Consider the following 17,384-nt stretch of genomic DNA (forward strand, 5'->3'; position numbering starts at 1 on the left):
CACAATTAAAGAAGCTTGGCGAGAATAATAGAAGAATAGAACCTTAAGAGTTGGACGGGACCCAGGGTCATCTAGTCCACCCCCCCATGATCTAGGGTTCAGGTCATGTGGGAGAAAGCATGTGTGGTTTGCCTACCTTTCCCTCATTCCAGCCCACTCCATCCCAACCAGGATGATGGGGCTGAGTGTCCGGTTTAGAGGTGTGGCTTTAAAGATAGCTTGTGCCCACCCGCTTTTTAAAAAATGAGCTATAATGCAAGACTGCCATGGTCCGAGTGGAGGCCACTTATGTTGCTGCTTTTAAGCAGGAAGCAGAACAAAATATTCCCCTGGCCATGAGGAAACATAGTTTTTAATATAATTATATGCTGTCTCGCCACCAGTATTGGCCCCGCAAGGCGGCATGCGACAAAACGCAACTCATTACAAGATTAACAGATTAGAAACAGCCACATATTCAGCGCAACCAAAAACTTGGGCAAGTGCAAAAAACGTTTTGGTTGGTGCCTGGAAGAGCATCACAAAGGCTGAAATGCCTGCAGAGAGCGTTCCACAGCTTGGGGGCCACCACAGAAAAAGCCCTGCCCCTGGCGGTCACCCATCTCGCCTCAGAAAGCGAGGGCACCTGCAACCGAACTTGGAGAAAAGACTTGAAAACAGAGCCTTCTGGGAACCTTCATTTTGAAAACAAAAGTTTTTAGTCCTCCGAGACTGTCGCATATTTTGGTAACAGCTAATTTTGAGAAACAGAGATCTCAAGGCAGGGCTGGGTGAGACGCCCAACACTTAGAAGAGGTGCAGAATTGGCACAGTCCCCTCTTGGCACGGGCAGCGGAACAACTTGCTCCAAATGCATGATTTGGCTAGTTTTTCTACTCCCCTGTTTTCCTTACATGGGATTTGGGTGCTGTTGTTTCCCGGTTTCCTTAGCCCTGGCCTCTGGGCCTCAGTATGCGGAAGGGTAGAGGACGTGGAACCTGGGATGGAGGTTGGCCGGCGCCACCTTCTGGAACCCTCTGGCCAGGATCCCGTGGCCAGGGTGCAGGCGGCGGACGTGGCCGTAGTACTCCTCGCTGCCGCTGCAAGTGAAGCCGCACTCCTCACACACAAAGAGCTTGGAGCGGCGCTCGCGGTAAGCGTATCGCTGCTGGATGCTGTGGATTTTCTTGAGGTGCGACTCGAGGGAGCAACGCTGGGTGAAGGCTTTGTCACAGACGCAGCAGCGGTACGGGCGGATGCCTGCGGAGGAGCAAAGGTGGACAGGCCTATATTATTATTCATTGAATTTATATACCCTCCTATATCCGGGACGCAGGTGGCGCTGTGGGTTAAAGCCTCAGCGCCTAGGACTTGCTGATCGAAAGGTCGGCGGTTCGAATCCCTGCGGCGGGGTGCGCTCCCGCTGCTCGGTCCCAGCGCCTGCCAACCTAGCAGTTCGAAAGCACCTCCGGGTGCAAGTAGATAAATAGGGACCGCTTACCAGCGGGAAGGTAAACGGCGTTTCCGTGTGCGGCTCTGGCTCGCCAGAGCAGCGATGTCACGCTGGCCACGTGACCCGGAAGTGTCTCCGGACAGCGCTGGCCCCTGGCCTCTTAAGTGAGATGGGCGCACAACCCCAGAGTCTGTCAAGACTGGCCCCTACGGGCAGGGGTACCTTTACCTTTATATCCGGGGGTCTCAAGGCGGTTCACGGAATAAAATCAAGATATAAAACCGCAAAATAATAAAACCTCTACAATTCGATATTTTGTCAGTCTTCAACTCCAGATACTCATTTTTGCTTTCATGCAAAAAGTCCCTTAGAAATGTCCAATCCTTAATGCAGGATCGAAAAATTAGAATATCATGGAAAAGTTCATTTATTTCAGTAATTCAACTTAAAAGGTGAAACTGATATATGAGATAGACTCATGACATTCAAAGCAAGATATGTCAAGCCTTTATTTGTTATAATTGTGATGATCATGGCATACAGCTGACGAAAACCCCAAATTAACAATCTCAGAAAATTAGAATATTAAATGAAATCAGCAAAACAAGGATTGCAAATAGAGCAATATTGGACCTCTGAGAAGTAGAAGCATGCATATGTACTCAGTACTTGGTTTGGGCCCCTTTTGGCATCAATTACTGCCTCAATGCGGCGTGGCACGGATGCTACCAGCCTGTGGCACTGCTGAGGTGTTATGGAAGACCAGGATGCTTCAATAGCATTGAATTACTGAAATAAATGAACTTTTCCACGATATTCAAATTTTTTGAGTTTCACCTGTGTCAGTAATGAGTTTTCTCTCATTAATCACGTTAACTTTGCCATCTCTGGGGAAATTATTTTTATATATTGAATTTATATACTGCCCTATACCCGGGGGTCTCAGGGTGGTTCACAGAATAAAATCAAGATATAAAACCACAAAATACATCATCAAAATACCCTAACCTGATAGCAGCCCCCCCCCCATATTTTTTTTAAAAAAGGGCATAGGATGTCCATCAGGTCAACCAAAGGCCTGCTTAAAAAGGCACGTTTTTTTCCTGGCACCTAAAAGTGTGTAATGAAGGCACCAGGCAGACTTCCCTGGGGAGGGCATTCCACAGATGGGGAGCCACTGCAGAGAAGGTCCCGTTCTCTGTTGCCACCCTCTGGACCTCTCGAGGAGGCAGCACACGAAGGAGAGCCTCAGGAGATGATCAGAAGATACAGTTTTGGGGATTCAAAATGACCTTAACAGATGGGAGAGCTGGGCCCAAGTTACCACAATGACTTTCAAGAGGGACAAATCTAAGGGTCTGCACTTTGGCAGGAAGAACCAGGTGCACAAATATAAAATGGGGGAGACGCCTGGCTTGCGAGTAGGACATAGGAAAAGGATCTAGAGCTTAACATGAGTCCACAGTGTGATGCAGCAGCAAAACCTATGCTATTCTAGGCTGTATCAACAGAAGACTAGTGTCCAGATCAACTAATAGTCCCACTCTACTCTGCCTTGGAATACTGTGTCCAGTTCTGGGCGCCACAATTTAAGAAGGATGTTGACAAGCTGGAAGGTCACAGAGGAGGGCAACCAAGGGTCTGGAAACCAAGCCTGATGAGGAACGCTTGAAGGAGCTGGGTATGTTTAGCCTGGAAAAGAGGCTGAGAGGAGATATGATGGCCATCTTCAAATATCTCAAGGGCTATCATATGGAAGATAGAGCAAGCTTGTTTTCTCCTGCTCTAGAGTAGGACCTGAACTCATGGCTTCAAGTTACAGGAATGAAGATTTTGGGCTCTCGCTAGGAGCAAACCGCACGGGATCTCGGCCTTTTCCTGGAGGAGACTGCGGCCAAGATGGCGGAAGTGGAGCAGAAAAGAAGAAGCGTACTTTCTGGAAGTTCACCTATCAGGGTGTTGACCTGGACCAGCTTCTCGACATGTCCTCCGAGCAGCTGATGCAGCTGTACAGCGCCCGCCGGCGGTGGCGGCTCAATCCTGGCTTGCGCCGCAAGCAGACCCCCTCCTGAAGCAGCTGCGCAAGGCCAAGAAAGGGGCCCTGCCCATGGAGAAGGCAGAGGTGGTCAAAATCCACCTGCGAGACACGATTATCCTTCCCGAAATGGTAGGCAGTGTTAGATTTCTGTTATGCCACTGTGCAGTTTTTGGAATCACAAGACTCTGTTTACATTCCAGACTGTTGGAAGTCTCACGGGAGACGGATGTTGATGTTACTGGCTTCCTGTTTCTTTGTTCCAGATTGTTCCCTGACTCTCACAGAGAGCAGATGCATATTCTTTTCTGTCCTGCGTAGTTACTAATAAACGTAGCGATGTAGCACATATTTCGGCTCCTTCTGCTGCTGTCTGGATACTCTGCATAATGGGGGAACGTGCCTGAAGCCTCATCAAAGGCTTAGATAGCTAATCACCGTCGGAGGAGAGCCTGATGGATCCCGAAGACACGTCCAAAGAGGAGAGCCATTTCGGCTCGGGCGTAAGGACACTCCGACAGGCAGCATGGTTGGCGTGTACAATGGGAAGACCTTCAACCAGGTGGAAATCAAGCCTGAAATGATTGGTCACTATTTGGGAGAGTTTCTCCATCACTTACAAGCTTGTTAAGCACGGCTGACCTGGAATCGGGGCCACCCACTCCTCTCAGTTCATTCCTCTGAAGTAAGGGTCCGTATAGTTAAAGCTATGGTTTTCCCAGATGTATGGAAGTGAGAGCTGGACCATAAAGAAGACTGATTGCCGAAGAATTGATGCTTTTGAATTCTGGTGCTGGAGGAGACTCTTGAGAGTCCCATGGACTGCAAGAAGATCAAACCTCTCCATTCTGAAGGAAATCAGCCCTGAGTGCTCACTGGAAGGACAGATCCTGAAGCTGAGGCTCCAAGACTTTGGCCACCTCATGAGAAGAGAAGACTCCCTGGAAAAGACCCTGATGTTGGGAAAGATGGAGGGCACAAGGAGAAGGGGACGACGGAGGACGAGATGGTGGGACAGTGTTCTCAAAATTCCCAGCATGAGGGAGGCAGTGGAAGACAGGAGTGCCTGGCGTGCTCTGGTCCAGGGGGTCACAAAGAGGCGGACACGACTAAACAACAACAACAAGGGGATTTGGGAAGAGTTGTGTCTCTCATGTAAATAAAAGGGTTTCCCAACAAAAAAGGAATGAAGATTTTGACTAAACACCAGGAAGAACTTTCGGACAGCAAGAGCTCTTTGACAGCAGAACTGCCTCGCTCGGGAAGCTGTGAACTCTCCATCCTTGGAGGTTTCTAAGCAGAGGTTGGGGGGCCATCTCTCTGGGATGCTTTCGCTGAGATTCCTGTATTGCAAGAGGGGGTTGGACTAGATGACCTTTGGAGGTGCCTACAGTTCTGTGATTCTGCGATTCTGTGATACAATACATTGCGGGGAGCAAAGCTTGGATTGTAGAGGAACCAAACAATTACTAACTGTGAAATATTCCTTATGGTACTGCCTCCTATGGAAGACCCCTATTCGGATTGGGAAAACATCAGTTAAGAGACTTGAAGGGTCGCTGTGTCTTAATTTTAATTAAACAAAGAAAAGCTGAAAGGCAGGCCAGACTCTTGGAAGATAAGATGGTGGAATAAAAAAAGGGGCCTCTGGGGGGGACTGCACCGAAAATAATTGACGGACAAGAACAGGAAGAATAAAATTCCTCTTGCAGGTCAATATCCATATAGATTTGCTAAATACAATTACAAGTCTCACACCAGTGGCTGTTGAGATAAGACAAAGGATTAAGATGGGAACTATGATATTGGGAATAAACAAGAGAGAAAAAGCAGGAACAATAAATATATTTTTTCCTCCTGACCAGCCAGAACATGGGAAGTTTTTTAAAAATATGTAATTTGAAATGTATAATTGGCTTTATTATTTGTATTGTGGTGGCAAGATTTGATATTCTACCAACTGGAGTGTTCTTAAAGAAAAATTAATAAAAATTATTTACAATGTTAACGGAGAAATCTGAGGGCTCCCTTGGACAAAAAACAAGGACCCCAGCCAGGAATACCAGAACAAAATAGAAGACTGTCGGGATAGGACTCCCATCTGCCACCAGGTGGAACAAGATGGAAGCCCCAACAAAAAAGCCACCAAACGTTTATTAGCTGCTCATCCCCATGTTACACCCCCCAAACTACATCATGGTTACATCATGAAAGGGGAGGTCTGGTGGCAGGAATCTGAGCATCCTGGACCCTGCCCCATGGTTCCCCTTGCCCTCCACCAAACACCCATCAAGGGTAACAAAAGAGATATTTACATTTCCCTGTTTCCCAGCCAAGTTCATCCCACCCTTTTGTCTTCATCTGGGTTTGTTATTTCTGGAATGGCTACCTGTCTGGCACTCAGGTATCAGGATGCCAGCGATTATCCCTCAGGCAGAGGGGCTGCTGAGTAGCTGAGCTCACTTGTCTATATGAATTTCTGCAGTTTCCCAGTGAGCCAGTACATAAGATCAGTGAATTCTTACATTTGGTATTGTGCAGCAGAGGCCCTTTGAATAGATAGGAATAAACTGTGATAAAGTGCTTTGTGGGGACAAATCACAAAAGTCACAAAAGCGATTGTGCTGATTTTGGTAGTGGGCTGCATGACAGGATATCTGCTGGAGGGGCAACCCCCCCCCAACCTATGCATAAATTCCTGCAACAACAACAAAACACAATACATTGGTCAATATGGATGTTATGTTTGTATATTCCCCACCAAGGTGAGCAACAAGAGCCAAGGCCCTTGCGGGGTGAGGTCCCCACCTGTGTGCGTCCTCAGGTGCCTCTTGAGGTCGAAGGTGTCATTGAAGCCCTTACCGCAGTACCTGCAGACGTGCTTCTTGACCGAGCTGTGGCACTTGAGGTGGCGGTTCAGCATGCGCTGCAGAGGGAAGTGCTTGCTGCACACGCAGCACTGGAACTGCGGCGCTGCAGGACTCCTGCCCTGGACGGAGCAGAAAGGGAGGAAGCGGGACAGGTTGGGAGTTTGCAAACCAGATGAACGTGGAGGACCTGCAACGTTATGCAACCCAGAGGCTTGGAACTACCACTCCCATCAGTCTCAGCCAGCATGGCCATTCCATTCATTTTTCTTTTCATACAATTGCGGAGGTGCACAGCCTGGGAGTCATTCTGGACTCACAGCTGTCCATGGAGGTGTAGGTCCATTCTGTGTCCAGGGCAGCTGTCCACCAGCTCCATCTGGTACGCAGGATGAGACCCTCCCTGCCCGCGGACTGTCTCGCCAGAGTGGCGCATGCTCTGGTTATCTCCCGCTTGGACTACTGCCATGTGCTCTACGTGGGGCTACCTTTGAAGGTGACCCGGAAATTACAACTAATCCAGAGTGCGGCAGCTAGACTGGCGATTGGGAGCAGCCGCCGAGACTATATAACACTAGTCTTGAAAGACCTACACTGGCTCCCAGTACGTTTCTGAGCACAATTCAAAGTGTTGGTGCTGACCTTGAAAGCCCTAAATGGCCTCGGTCCAGTATACCTGAAGTATACCTCCATCTCCATCATTCTGCTCGGACACAGGTCCAGCGCCGAGGGCCTTCTGGCGGTTCCCTCCTTGCGAGAAGTGAGGTTACAGGGAACCAGGCAGAGGGCCTTCTCGGTGGTGGCGCCCCCCCTGTGGAACGCCCTCCCATCAGATGTCAAAGAAATAAACAACTATCTGACATTTAGAAGACATCTGAAGGCAGCCCTGTTTAGGGAAGTCTTTAATGACTGATGTTTTAATATTTTGTTGGAAGCCGCCCAGAGTGGCTGAGGTAACCCAGCCAGATGGGCGGGGTAGAAATAATAAATTATTATTATTATATTTTATTATAGTTGGAAGGGACCCCAAGGGTCATCTAGTCCAACCCCTGCCATGCAGGAACCTTTTGCCCAACGCAGGGCTCAAGCCCACAACCGTGAGATTAAGAGTCTCGTGCTCTACCCACTGAGCTCCAATATTTATTGCATATAATTTATAAACCGCTCGATTGCAGGAAACAAACCTCAAAGCAGTTTACGAAAATGGCAATAGAATTATCGTTACATGATTGAAAACATTCATAAAACCACAAGAGAAGAGATTAAAACACATCAAAACTCACACAAGCTTTCTAAACTATCTAGGTAAGCTTGTCTAAATAAGAATGTCTCCAGCAGGTGCTGATAAGAATACAGTTAAGGCTGATATCCATTGGCAGGGAGTTCCAAAGTGTTGGTTCTGCCACACTAAGCGACTGAGTTCTTACGGACGCAGGGTGGGTGTTACGTGGCACCTTTTTTTGCGACATTTATCTTGGATAAAGAAGCACATCAACTGCTTTTGGAAAACCAAATTATTTTTATGCTACCTTCTGAAGATTTCAGGTAATGCTAAATAACAATAATATATACCGTATTTTTTGCTCTATAAGACTCACTTTTTCCTCTCCTAAAAAGTAAGGGGAAATGTGTGTGCATCTTATGGAGCGAATGCAGGCTGCGCAGCTATCCCAGAAGCCAGAACAGCAAGAGGGATTGCTGCTTTCACTGCGCAGCGATCCCTCTTGCTGTTCTGGCTTCTGAGAGTCAGAGTATTTTTTTTCTTGTTTTCCTCCTCCAAAAACTAGGTGCGTCTTGTGGTCTGGTGCATCTTATAGAGTGAAAAATACAGTAATTACACTGAAACAGAAGAAGTGTGCATGCACACGAAAGTTTATACCAGAACAAACTTAGTTGGTCTATAAGGTGCTACTGGAGAATTTGTAATTTATTTTTTATTTTGACTGCATCAGACCAACACAGCTACCTACCTGAATAATGTATAACTGCAAGCACCTCTCAATCATTCTTTATGGGTTCTGTGACTTTTGCACGCATTTTACGTACCCAGCCAAACAAAATCATATTATTTCAGCCCAAACATGTTTCGAATCCCCAGGTCACGCTTCAACTTTTTAGCACCCCTCATTTTCGGAATTGGAAAGCTGGAACAATTCAAGACGCCGTGATCTGGCCGGCCACTGTGAAAACAGCTGGCCTGATCTTCCTGGGCTCTTACCTTGCTGCTCCTGGGATATTTCCCCATGGGATCCAGTTGAGGATGACACGGGCTTTGAGCGACGCCTTGGAGGAAGTTTCCTGCGTGGGTTTTTCCCCACACATTCACCGAGCCGCCTGCGAGGAGCCTGGGGTCTGCCAGGGTTTGAGCCAAGCTGCCTTCTGAAAAAAACCAGTGCTGGATTTACATATAAGCAAAACAAGCTCTAGCTTAGGGCCCCACTCTCTTGGGGCCCCCAAAAAAAATTTAAAGGAAAAAAACCTGGATGTACATTTCCAAAATAGAAGATAAAAAACAAATAAAATAAAACCTACATTGTGTTGTGTCGGCTCCTATGATGCAAGTCATGGCCCCCGCCTGCTAGCCTGCTCCCTAAAATATCACTGGTTTGCTCATTTCCATATATATACTCCAAGACTTTGGCCACCTCCTGAGAAGAGAAGACTCCCTGGAAAAGACCCTGATGTTGGGAAAGATGGAGGGCACAAGGAGAAGGGGATGACAGAGGACGAGATGGTGGGACAGTGTTCTCGAAGTGGCCAAGATGAGTCTGACCAAACTGTGGGAGGCAGTGGAAGACAGGAGTGCCTGGCGTGCTCTAGTCCAGGGGGTCATGAAAAGGCGGACATGACTAAACGACTAAACAACAACAAAATATATAGGGTGCCCACATTCTGCCATTTATAATTATTAGTAGTTTGCATCATATATTTACACCTATTATTATTTCATGTTGGCCTTGGCTGGGGAGGGTAGGGTATTAATTTATTATTATTATTATTATTATTATTATTATTATTATTATTATTATGTTCTAGCAAGTTTCTAGAGACTAAATTATGAGTCTTTGTAAATTGTGTTTCTCAAGGAACTTCTGTTATTGCCAAATGCCGATGTGTTTGCATTATTCAGTTTGTTGTGAATAAAAAATCATTTTAAGTTAGAGCTTAATAATTATTTCACTATTAATATATTTCTTAATTGTATTTCAGTTCAACAATTACTTTGATAAAAACATATTTTGTGATGTGCAAAAGGCTTTAGATACCTATTAGGACCAGAAATTGCCATATAGCATATATTCAAGACAAAAAACAGCGGCCGTTTGTTGTTGACAAAGGACAGCTGGACATATCAAGGGCATTACCTTCAGGAGCTGAGGGCCAGATAAAACCACAATCTGGCCCTGGGAAGAACCAAAACAAACCCCCCTTCTCCAAGGATGCTCTTGCAGCCCATGCTTCCAGGGAGCCGGGCATGTTAACGGAAGAGGGCAAGAGACTTGTGGACCCCCAGGGCAAGGGCAGCCAGATGTTTGGGCTACAACTGGCCCTTGCATTCCCACCCACCCCAGTTGCAATAAATTTGCAGCCCTGGGATTCATGACGGGCAGGAGCGTTTTCAGGAGGGGAAAAGCTTTGGTAAACAGGGTGGGGCATTGAGAGGTCCGGAGGGTGGCAACACGAGAGCGGGGCCTTCTCTGCAGTGGCTCCCAGTCTGTGGAATGCTGTCCTCAGGGAAGTTCACCTGGCAACTTCATTATAAACCTTTAGGCACCAGGCAAAAACATTCCTTTTTAACCAGGCCTTTGGTTAATCTGATTTACATCCTATGCCCTGTTAAAATGTCTGTGTGTGTGTGTTTTGGGGGGGCTATCGGATTGTTGTTTTTATTTTGATTATGTATTTTGTGCTTCTATATCTAGATTTTATTCTGTGAACTGCCCTGAGACCCCTGGGTATAGGGAGGTATGTAAGTTCAATAAATAATAAAAATAAAAATTAATAATAATAATTTCCCTGGAGATGGCAAAGTCAACGTGTTTAATGAGAGAAAACTCATTACTGACACTTATTAAGGATTGGAAATTTCTAAGGGACTTTTTGCATGAAAGAGAAAAGGAACTTGCAATATCTGCAGTTGAAGATTGACAAAATACTGAATTATAGAGTGTTGAATGGTTGGATCTTAATGAGTGAATACCATATTTGACTGCAGAACAAGACTCCTTTTATCTTTCGTTATCTTTCTTTAATCTTTTCTTCCCTCTTTCTCCTCTTCAGCTTTCTCTCTCCTTAGGTCTTTTTTCCTTTTCTTTTCTACTTTCATGTTGAAGGCAACGCAAAAAAATTTAGCACACCTACCTGGGATGTACAAGTCTCCGCGAAGTTGGTCAGAGAGCTCTCCCCAATCCCGGGAGGCCAGTCGCGTCGAGACTCGCCGCTTGACCAGGAAAGATTTAGGCATGGCTGGCGCAACCGTAGGCTTGAGATTCCCCGGCGGGACTTTGGCACTTTGACAGCAGTCACGAAATTAAAAGACGCCTGCTCCTTGGGAGAAAAGCAATGACAAACCTAGACAGCATCTTAAAAAGCAGAGACATCACTTTGCCAACAAAGGTCCGTATAGTAAAAACTCTGGTTTGCCCAGTAGTGATGTACGGAAGTGAGAGCTGGACCATCAAGAAGGCTGATCGCCAAAGAATGGATGCTTTTGAATTCTGGTGCTGGAGGAGACTCTTGAGAGTCCCGTGGACTGCAAGAAGATCCAACCTCTCCATTCTGAAGGAAATCAGCCCTGAGTGCTCACTGGAAGGACAGATCCTGAAGCTGAGGCTCCAAGACTTTGGCCACCTCCTGAGAAGAGAAGACTCCCTGGAAAAGACCCTGATATTGGGAAAGATGGAGGGCGCAAGGAGAAGGGGAAGGCAGAGGACGAGATGGTTGGACAGTGTTCTCGAAGCGACCAGCATGAGTTTGACCAAACGGCGGGAGGCAGCGGAAGACAGGAGGGCCTGGCGTGCTCTGGTCCAGGGGGTCACAAAGAGGTGGACACCACTAAACGACTAAACAGCAACAAGAAGATTCTCTCCTGCTCTGCCTCTTTTCCAGATAAGAGGCTACAACCCCAGTTTCTCATCCAAACACCCAGCTACCTTCCAGCAAAAGCAGGAACAGACACCCAGACGTCAAAGCACTCACCTTCTGGTCTGCTGCCAAGCCGAATCCAAAATCTCCGCCGAAGTCCAGCGAAGGTTGTGATTCTGGAGACGAGTGCGAAAGAGCCTAGGCTGTTTACAAGAGCGACACTGGATATCTCGCAATTTGAATTAGTGTTGCGGGGCAGGTGTGTATGCGTGTGTGTTCTGAATGCGAACCGAATCCCAGCTCTTTTGCATACTTTGTGCTCCTAACTGCAAAGGCAACAAGAGACCTCCATCCTCTCTATGCAAATTCTGCACTTCGCTATAGAGGGAAGAGTCAAGGACGGTTAGCTGGCTTGTCTCTTTGAACAGGACAGCTGCAGGAAACGGGCGATTCACCCGATACTCAGTGCTCACTCACATGCGTCAAACTGGACATTGAAAAAGGCCAACCTGTTCACCACTAAAACACCATCAGTTGGCCTAGAATTTAATGACCGGGGGAAATTGGGCAGGTTTTTAAGAAAGTAACCTTTGCACACTAATGCAACACAACACTGTTAGAGCTTTGCCTGTCACCGGTGTGTTCTGAGGAGCGCACCATTATTATCATGATTATTAATCGAATTTATATACCGCCCTATACCTGGGGGTCTCAGGGTGGTTCACAGAATAAATCTATACCCATAATGCTGGAGGTCTACTGCTGTCAAGGCATGCAGCATTTGACTAGACGGATCCATGGCCTGACCCAGTGTAAGACTGTTCTTTAACTAACACTTGCAACTGGAGGAGCACCACTAGCAGAAGATACTAATAGTACACAGAGCAAGCTAAAAGGTTAAGTAGCCAGAACTTCTAGCATCTTGTAACACTGCAGTCAGGACAGATATACAGTGGTGCCCCGCAAGACGAACGCCTCGCAAGACGGAAAACTCGCTAGAGGAAAGAGTTTTCCGTTTTGGAGGCGCTTCGCAAAACGAATTTCCTATGGGCTTGCTTCGCAAGATGAAAATGTCTTGCGAGTTCCTGCAGGTTTTTTTCCCTTTCCCCCCCTTTTTCTAAGCCGCTTATCCGTTTATCTGCTAAGCCGATAAGCCGCTAAAAGCCGCTAAACTGCTAATAGTGCTAATCCGCTAAGCCGTCAATGGGCTTGCTTCACAAGACGAAAAAAACGCTAGACGAAGAGACTCGCGGAACGGATTCTTTTCGTCTCGCGAGGCCCCACTGTACAGTGGTACCTCGGGTTAAGAACTTAATTCGTTCTGGAGATCCGTTCTTAACCTGAAACTGTTCTTAACCTGAGGTACCACTTTAGTTAATGTCACCGCACCGCCACCACGCGATTTCTGTTCTCATCCTGAAGCAAAGTTCTTAACCCGAGGTAATATTTCTGGGTTAGTGGAGTCTGTAACCTGAAGCGTCTGTAACCTGAAGTACCACAGTATTGGGATCAGAGTGCTGGCCAGAGCCATGGGTAATCATGTATGCATAATGCTACACCATGAAAGCAATTTATTTTTGCAAAATAGACAGGTTATTAGGGAAACAAGGTGCTGTAAGAATAAATAACTATGTGATAAACTAGAGTTTAGGACATACACGCAACAGTTGGAACAGTTCAACGCGGAAGCCCATGAGAGAATGGTGGGTTCTGCTATACAGGATGTTCAAGCTCTGATTTCCTGCAATGAACCATGTTGGCAAAGGCTGGGTACAAGAAATGCCTTCCGTTAGGGATTGCAGGAAAAGACCGGCCAAGGAAATTCAGAAATATATTGATGTATGCGACAACGGCAGCAAGAATCCCAATAGCACAAGGATGGAAGAAGGAGGAGATCCCGACAAAAGAAGAGTGGCAGGGGAAATGGGTGGACTATGCAGAACTGGCGAAATTGACATACAAACTGCGAGACAAGGACAATGGTGGCTTTAAAGAAGAATGGGAACTTTTTACAAATTACTTAAAATAACCAACAAAATGAATTGGACTCCTTGGCAGGTTTTGAATAAACACACACAAATTTATTATTGTTAATGTAATAGATAGATAATTTAAGGATCTTTACAATTTCATAATATGCAGAGAATAATATGTGTTGAAAAACTGGAGATAAGAGCTGAGGGAAGTCTGGTAGGGGTTTTTTCTTGGGGAGGGGAGAAGGGGGAAAAAGGGGGGAATGAAGATGATATGCTTTTGATAATTTGTTATGTTGAAATTATTAATAAAAATCATTTATTTAAAAAAAAGGTACAAATGTCTTCCTGCCACCGCAGAAAAGGCCCACCCTGTGAGCAAGCCTGGGAGTGGGGGGGGGGGGGTTGTTTGGGCAGCCGGTTCCCGGTGGGTTTTTCCAGCCCGGATGCTCGCAAGCAAACAAATCTCTCCTTTCAAACAGAGCCACATTTCCATGTCTCACTCAGATTTGAATAAACCTGTTTCCATGGACAGCTTTCTGAGCAGTTTGATTTTATGCAGCCGACTCACTCTCTCTCTCTCTCTCTCTCTCTCTCTCAAGTTTTGATTAACAAACCATGCCGGAGAGTTCAACCGAGGTCTTACCTTGGCTGTATCACTAACCGGGAGCTGCTGCAGAAAGTGGCCGTGGGACGTGCTCCTGATCAGGGTTCCAGACAAGACAGCCCGGCCATCTTCCAGGAGATTCCATCCCGTCCCTCACGCCTCCCATTTCCGTATTTATTCCATATTTCCATCTACTGCAGAGTTAGGTTCAAGAGCCTTGCATTAATTTACAAAGCCCTGAACAACTTTGGTCAAGCCTAACTGGGGGAATTGCCTTAACCCTTAATATCCCAGCTCAATCACAGAGATCGTCTGCAGGACAATAACTAGTCATTTCCCCGAGTTGGCAAGGCTCATTTGACAACAAGAAGGAACCGGGACTTCAGTGTCATTGGCCCAGTCCTGTGGAACTCTCTGCCACTAGAGATTCAGCAGGTGCCCTCTGTTTTGACTTTTAAATGGTTGCTGAATTCCCCCCCCCCCCCAGCAGGCTTACAGTTGAGAATACATTGTACTTCAATAATGAACTGATGTCTGATCTTAATTTTTAATACTTCTTTACTGTATGGATTTATGTATGTTTGTTGTAAGCTGCTTTCATATGTTTTAAGAGGTAATGGAAATAAATAAAATAAACAAATGTTTTCCTCTCAACAGTACGTCTTAAGAACATGGAAGAGCCCTCCTGCGGCGCAACAAAAATCCGTCTAGTCTCAATCTCTCTTTTCATGGTAGGAAGCGAAGGATCATGCTGCCCCCCCCCCCCCGAGCCCAGTCCTAGTCAGCTGCTAGGAATGTCAAAAGCTACCAAGTCAGACCATTGCACAAAACAAATGAAGCACCGTGAAAATCCCTGAAATGAGAAGTAATCGACTAGAAATATCTTATGGCAATAAACTAAATAGTAAAAATCACAAAGTTTAAGGAAAAAATTAGAAAAACCTAAAACTGAACAAAGCCTTAACGGGATGCTGGCTACAAACCTCATTTCACTGAACTATTCAGTTTCCTCAGAAAGAAATAGAAAAATCATAAACTTTAAATGACCAAAATTCAAAAAAGGGGGGGTAGAACTCCCCCAAAATTCTGAAGTATTATAATAGTTCAGTGAAATGAGGTTTGTAGCCGGCATCCCGTTAAGGCTTTGTTCAATTTCAGGTTTTTCTAATTTTTCCCTTAAACTTTTTGATTTTTACTATTTGGTTTATTTCCATAAGGTAATATTTCTAGTCGATTACTTCTCGTTTCAGGGATTTTTGCGGTATTTCATTTGCTTTGTGCAATTTCTCGGTTCCGTGACTGTCTTTTTACTACCAAGTCAGAGCATGGCTCCATCAAGCTCAGTACTGTGGACACTAACTGGCAGCAGCTCTCCAAGGTTTCAAAGATACTGTATTTTTCACGCCCTAAGGCGCACCGGACCATAGGGCGCACCTAGTTTTTAGGGGGGGAAATAAAGGGGGAGAAATTATTCCCCCCCCCCCCGGCCCAAAGAGCAAAGAAGCCAAGACAGTCTGTCTTGGCTTCCTCTTTAGCCACGCACAACCTCTTCAGCCGGGAGAGGCTGCGCACAGCTTTGGCAGAAGCCAAGCAGCGCTCCGAAGGTTTGCGGATAGCTGCCTGAAGCCCGGGGAACGCAGCGGGAGTTGGCACTGCGCTCCCTGGGCTTCAGGCTGCAGGCTGCTATCTGCAAGCCTTCGGAGCGCAGCAGGAACTCCTGCCGCGCTCCGAAGGCTTGCGGATAGCTTCCTGAAGCCTGGAGAGCGAGAGGGATCGGTGCGCACCAACCCCTCTCGCTCTCCAGGCTTCAGGGAAAGCCTGCATTCGCTCCATAGGACGCACACACATCTCCCCTTCATTTTTGGAGGGGGGGAAATGCGTCCTATAGAGCGAAAAATACGGTAGTTCTCAGACCTGCCTGAAGTTGGCTCTGCAATGCTCCACTGTGGAGTTACAGCCACATGGATAATGTCCATAAGCATGATATGACTCCTGCTTGTTGCACAGGACTTCACCTTCCTCTCGCCCCCCCCCCCCCCCGCAGCTCTCTGTGTGCCCCCATAAATCTCTTCTAGGGGGTTGGGAGCAGATCTGGAAAGCATGAAGGGGGATGATGACTGCTCACTCAGCAATGAGTCCCACCCAATCAACACAAACACACACACACACTTTTCAAAATCTAATACAATTTTATTAATTCTCAAAACCAAGAAAAAAACAGCAAACGTTTAAGAACCGCTGTTGCAAAGCAGTGTTCACACTCACACAGACGGACAAAGAAGGCACCATGGAGGAATATCAGAGCACCCATAAGAACTTACAACACCTGCTTCTCCTCCTACTCCCCTCATTCTTATAAAGAATGTTTTTCGTAAGAGGTCTCTGGGAAAAGCTAAAAACAACAACTTGTCAGTATTTGCTTCCAGGGGGAAAATGGGTGTGTGTGTGTGTGGATGCACAGGAAACAGAGACTAGAGTTATAAACTAGAGTTATAAATGCTAATCTGTTCCCTTCTTGACTGCTGTTAACTCCTCAGGAGTCACACGGAAGTTAATGGGCACGTTCTCTTGAACTCAGCGCCGCAATAAAGTTTGTTTAGGGGCGGGGCAGACGTATCCCTTGCTTGGGGCGATTCAGGCGACGTCCGCCTTGTGGGTTTCCTCCAGCTTCTTCTGGACCATGTTCAGCAGCGAGTCGGAGTAATGCTTCAGGAGAGAGCGGGTCTCGTTGTCCTGAAGGTGCTTCTGCCAGGGCGATGGGCTGTCCGTGGCTGTTGCCGCGTCTGCGTTGTTCTTGATCGCTCGGGAGTCCAGCTCCCGTTTCATCCAGGAGAAAGTGCTAACCAGCCGGTTCTTTACGTGGAGAAGCTCCTCCTCCGTGGAGTCGCTGCAGGATGTCACCTGCACAGCAAAAGGACAAACGCTTTCACACCCAGGATTCGCACCCGTGACCGAAACTGGGCTGGGACAAGGATGCCAGGGACCCAGTGGCATAGCGTGGGGGGTGCAGGGGGGGGGGCCGGCCGCACCGGGCGCAACATCTGGGGGTTAGGGTTAGGGGGCGCAAATCCACGGGTTAGGGGGCACAGATTACTTGCCTTGCCCCAGGTGCTGACAACCCACACTATGCCACTGCAGGGACCCACACCACCACAACAGTACCCCACAGCCCTATATAAACCATCTCCTAGACATCTGACAGGATAATCTGATGATCCCCCCCAGAAATATGTAGATGGAGAAGAATTTTTTGGAAAAGTTCTGATGTTGCTGCCTTTTCCTATATCTTACCTTATCGTAAAGCTGCAAAGTCTCTTGAAACTTGGTGCACAAAGGCTGCAGGTTTATTTCAAAGTTTTTGACCAGGACCTGTGATTCTAAGAAC

General features: G+C 46.8%; 2 protein-coding genes and 1 pseudogene across 4 annotated transcripts in view; 1 reads left to right on the forward strand and 2 right to left on the reverse strand.

The window, feature by feature from the left end:
- Positions 1 to 660: 660 nt before the first annotated feature.
- Positions 661 to 10,949, reverse strand: OVOL3 (ovo like zinc finger 3). Its single transcript, XM_079985757.1, has 4 exons — positions 10,697 to 10,949; positions 8,553 to 8,713; positions 6,276 to 6,456; positions 661 to 1,239 (listed from the first exon to the last, which is right to left on the reverse strand). The coding sequence occupies exons 1-4, from the start codon at positions 10,797 to 10,799 to the stop codon at positions 947 to 949; spliced, it is 738 nt and encodes a 245-aa protein (XP_079841883.1). The 5' UTR covers positions 10,800 to 10,949; the 3' UTR covers positions 661 to 946.
- On the forward strand, positions 3,300 to 4,156 carry LOC307221383 (small ribosomal subunit protein uS19-like; annotated as a pseudogene). Its single transcript has 2 exons — positions 3,300 to 3,606; positions 3,989 to 4,156. The product of its transcript is annotated as a small ribosomal subunit protein uS19-like (transcript).
- A 5,219-nt stretch (positions 10,950 to 16,168) lies between the features above and the next one.
- WDR62 (WD repeat domain 62) overlaps positions 16,169 to 17,384 on the reverse strand; it is a 30,572-nt gene continuing 29,356 nt past the window's right edge. For both annotated transcript variants that reach the window (XM_079985298.1, XM_079985297.1), the window contains exons 29-30: positions 17,291 to 17,376; positions 16,169 to 16,900 (exon numbers count right to left, since the gene is read on the reverse strand). In XM_079985298.1, the coding sequence (XP_079841424.1) occupies positions 16,634 to 16,900; positions 17,291 to 17,376 (353 nt within the window). In that variant the 3' untranslated portion in view covers positions 16,169 to 16,633. The remainder of the gene's footprint in view (positions 16,901 to 17,290; positions 17,377 to 17,384) is intronic.

Source organism: Podarcis cretensis, assembly GCF_951804945.1.
Source record: "Podarcis cretensis genome assembly, chromosome: 8".
NCBI classification, from domain to species: Eukaryota; Metazoa; Chordata; class Lepidosauria; order Squamata; family Lacertidae; genus Podarcis; species Podarcis cretensis.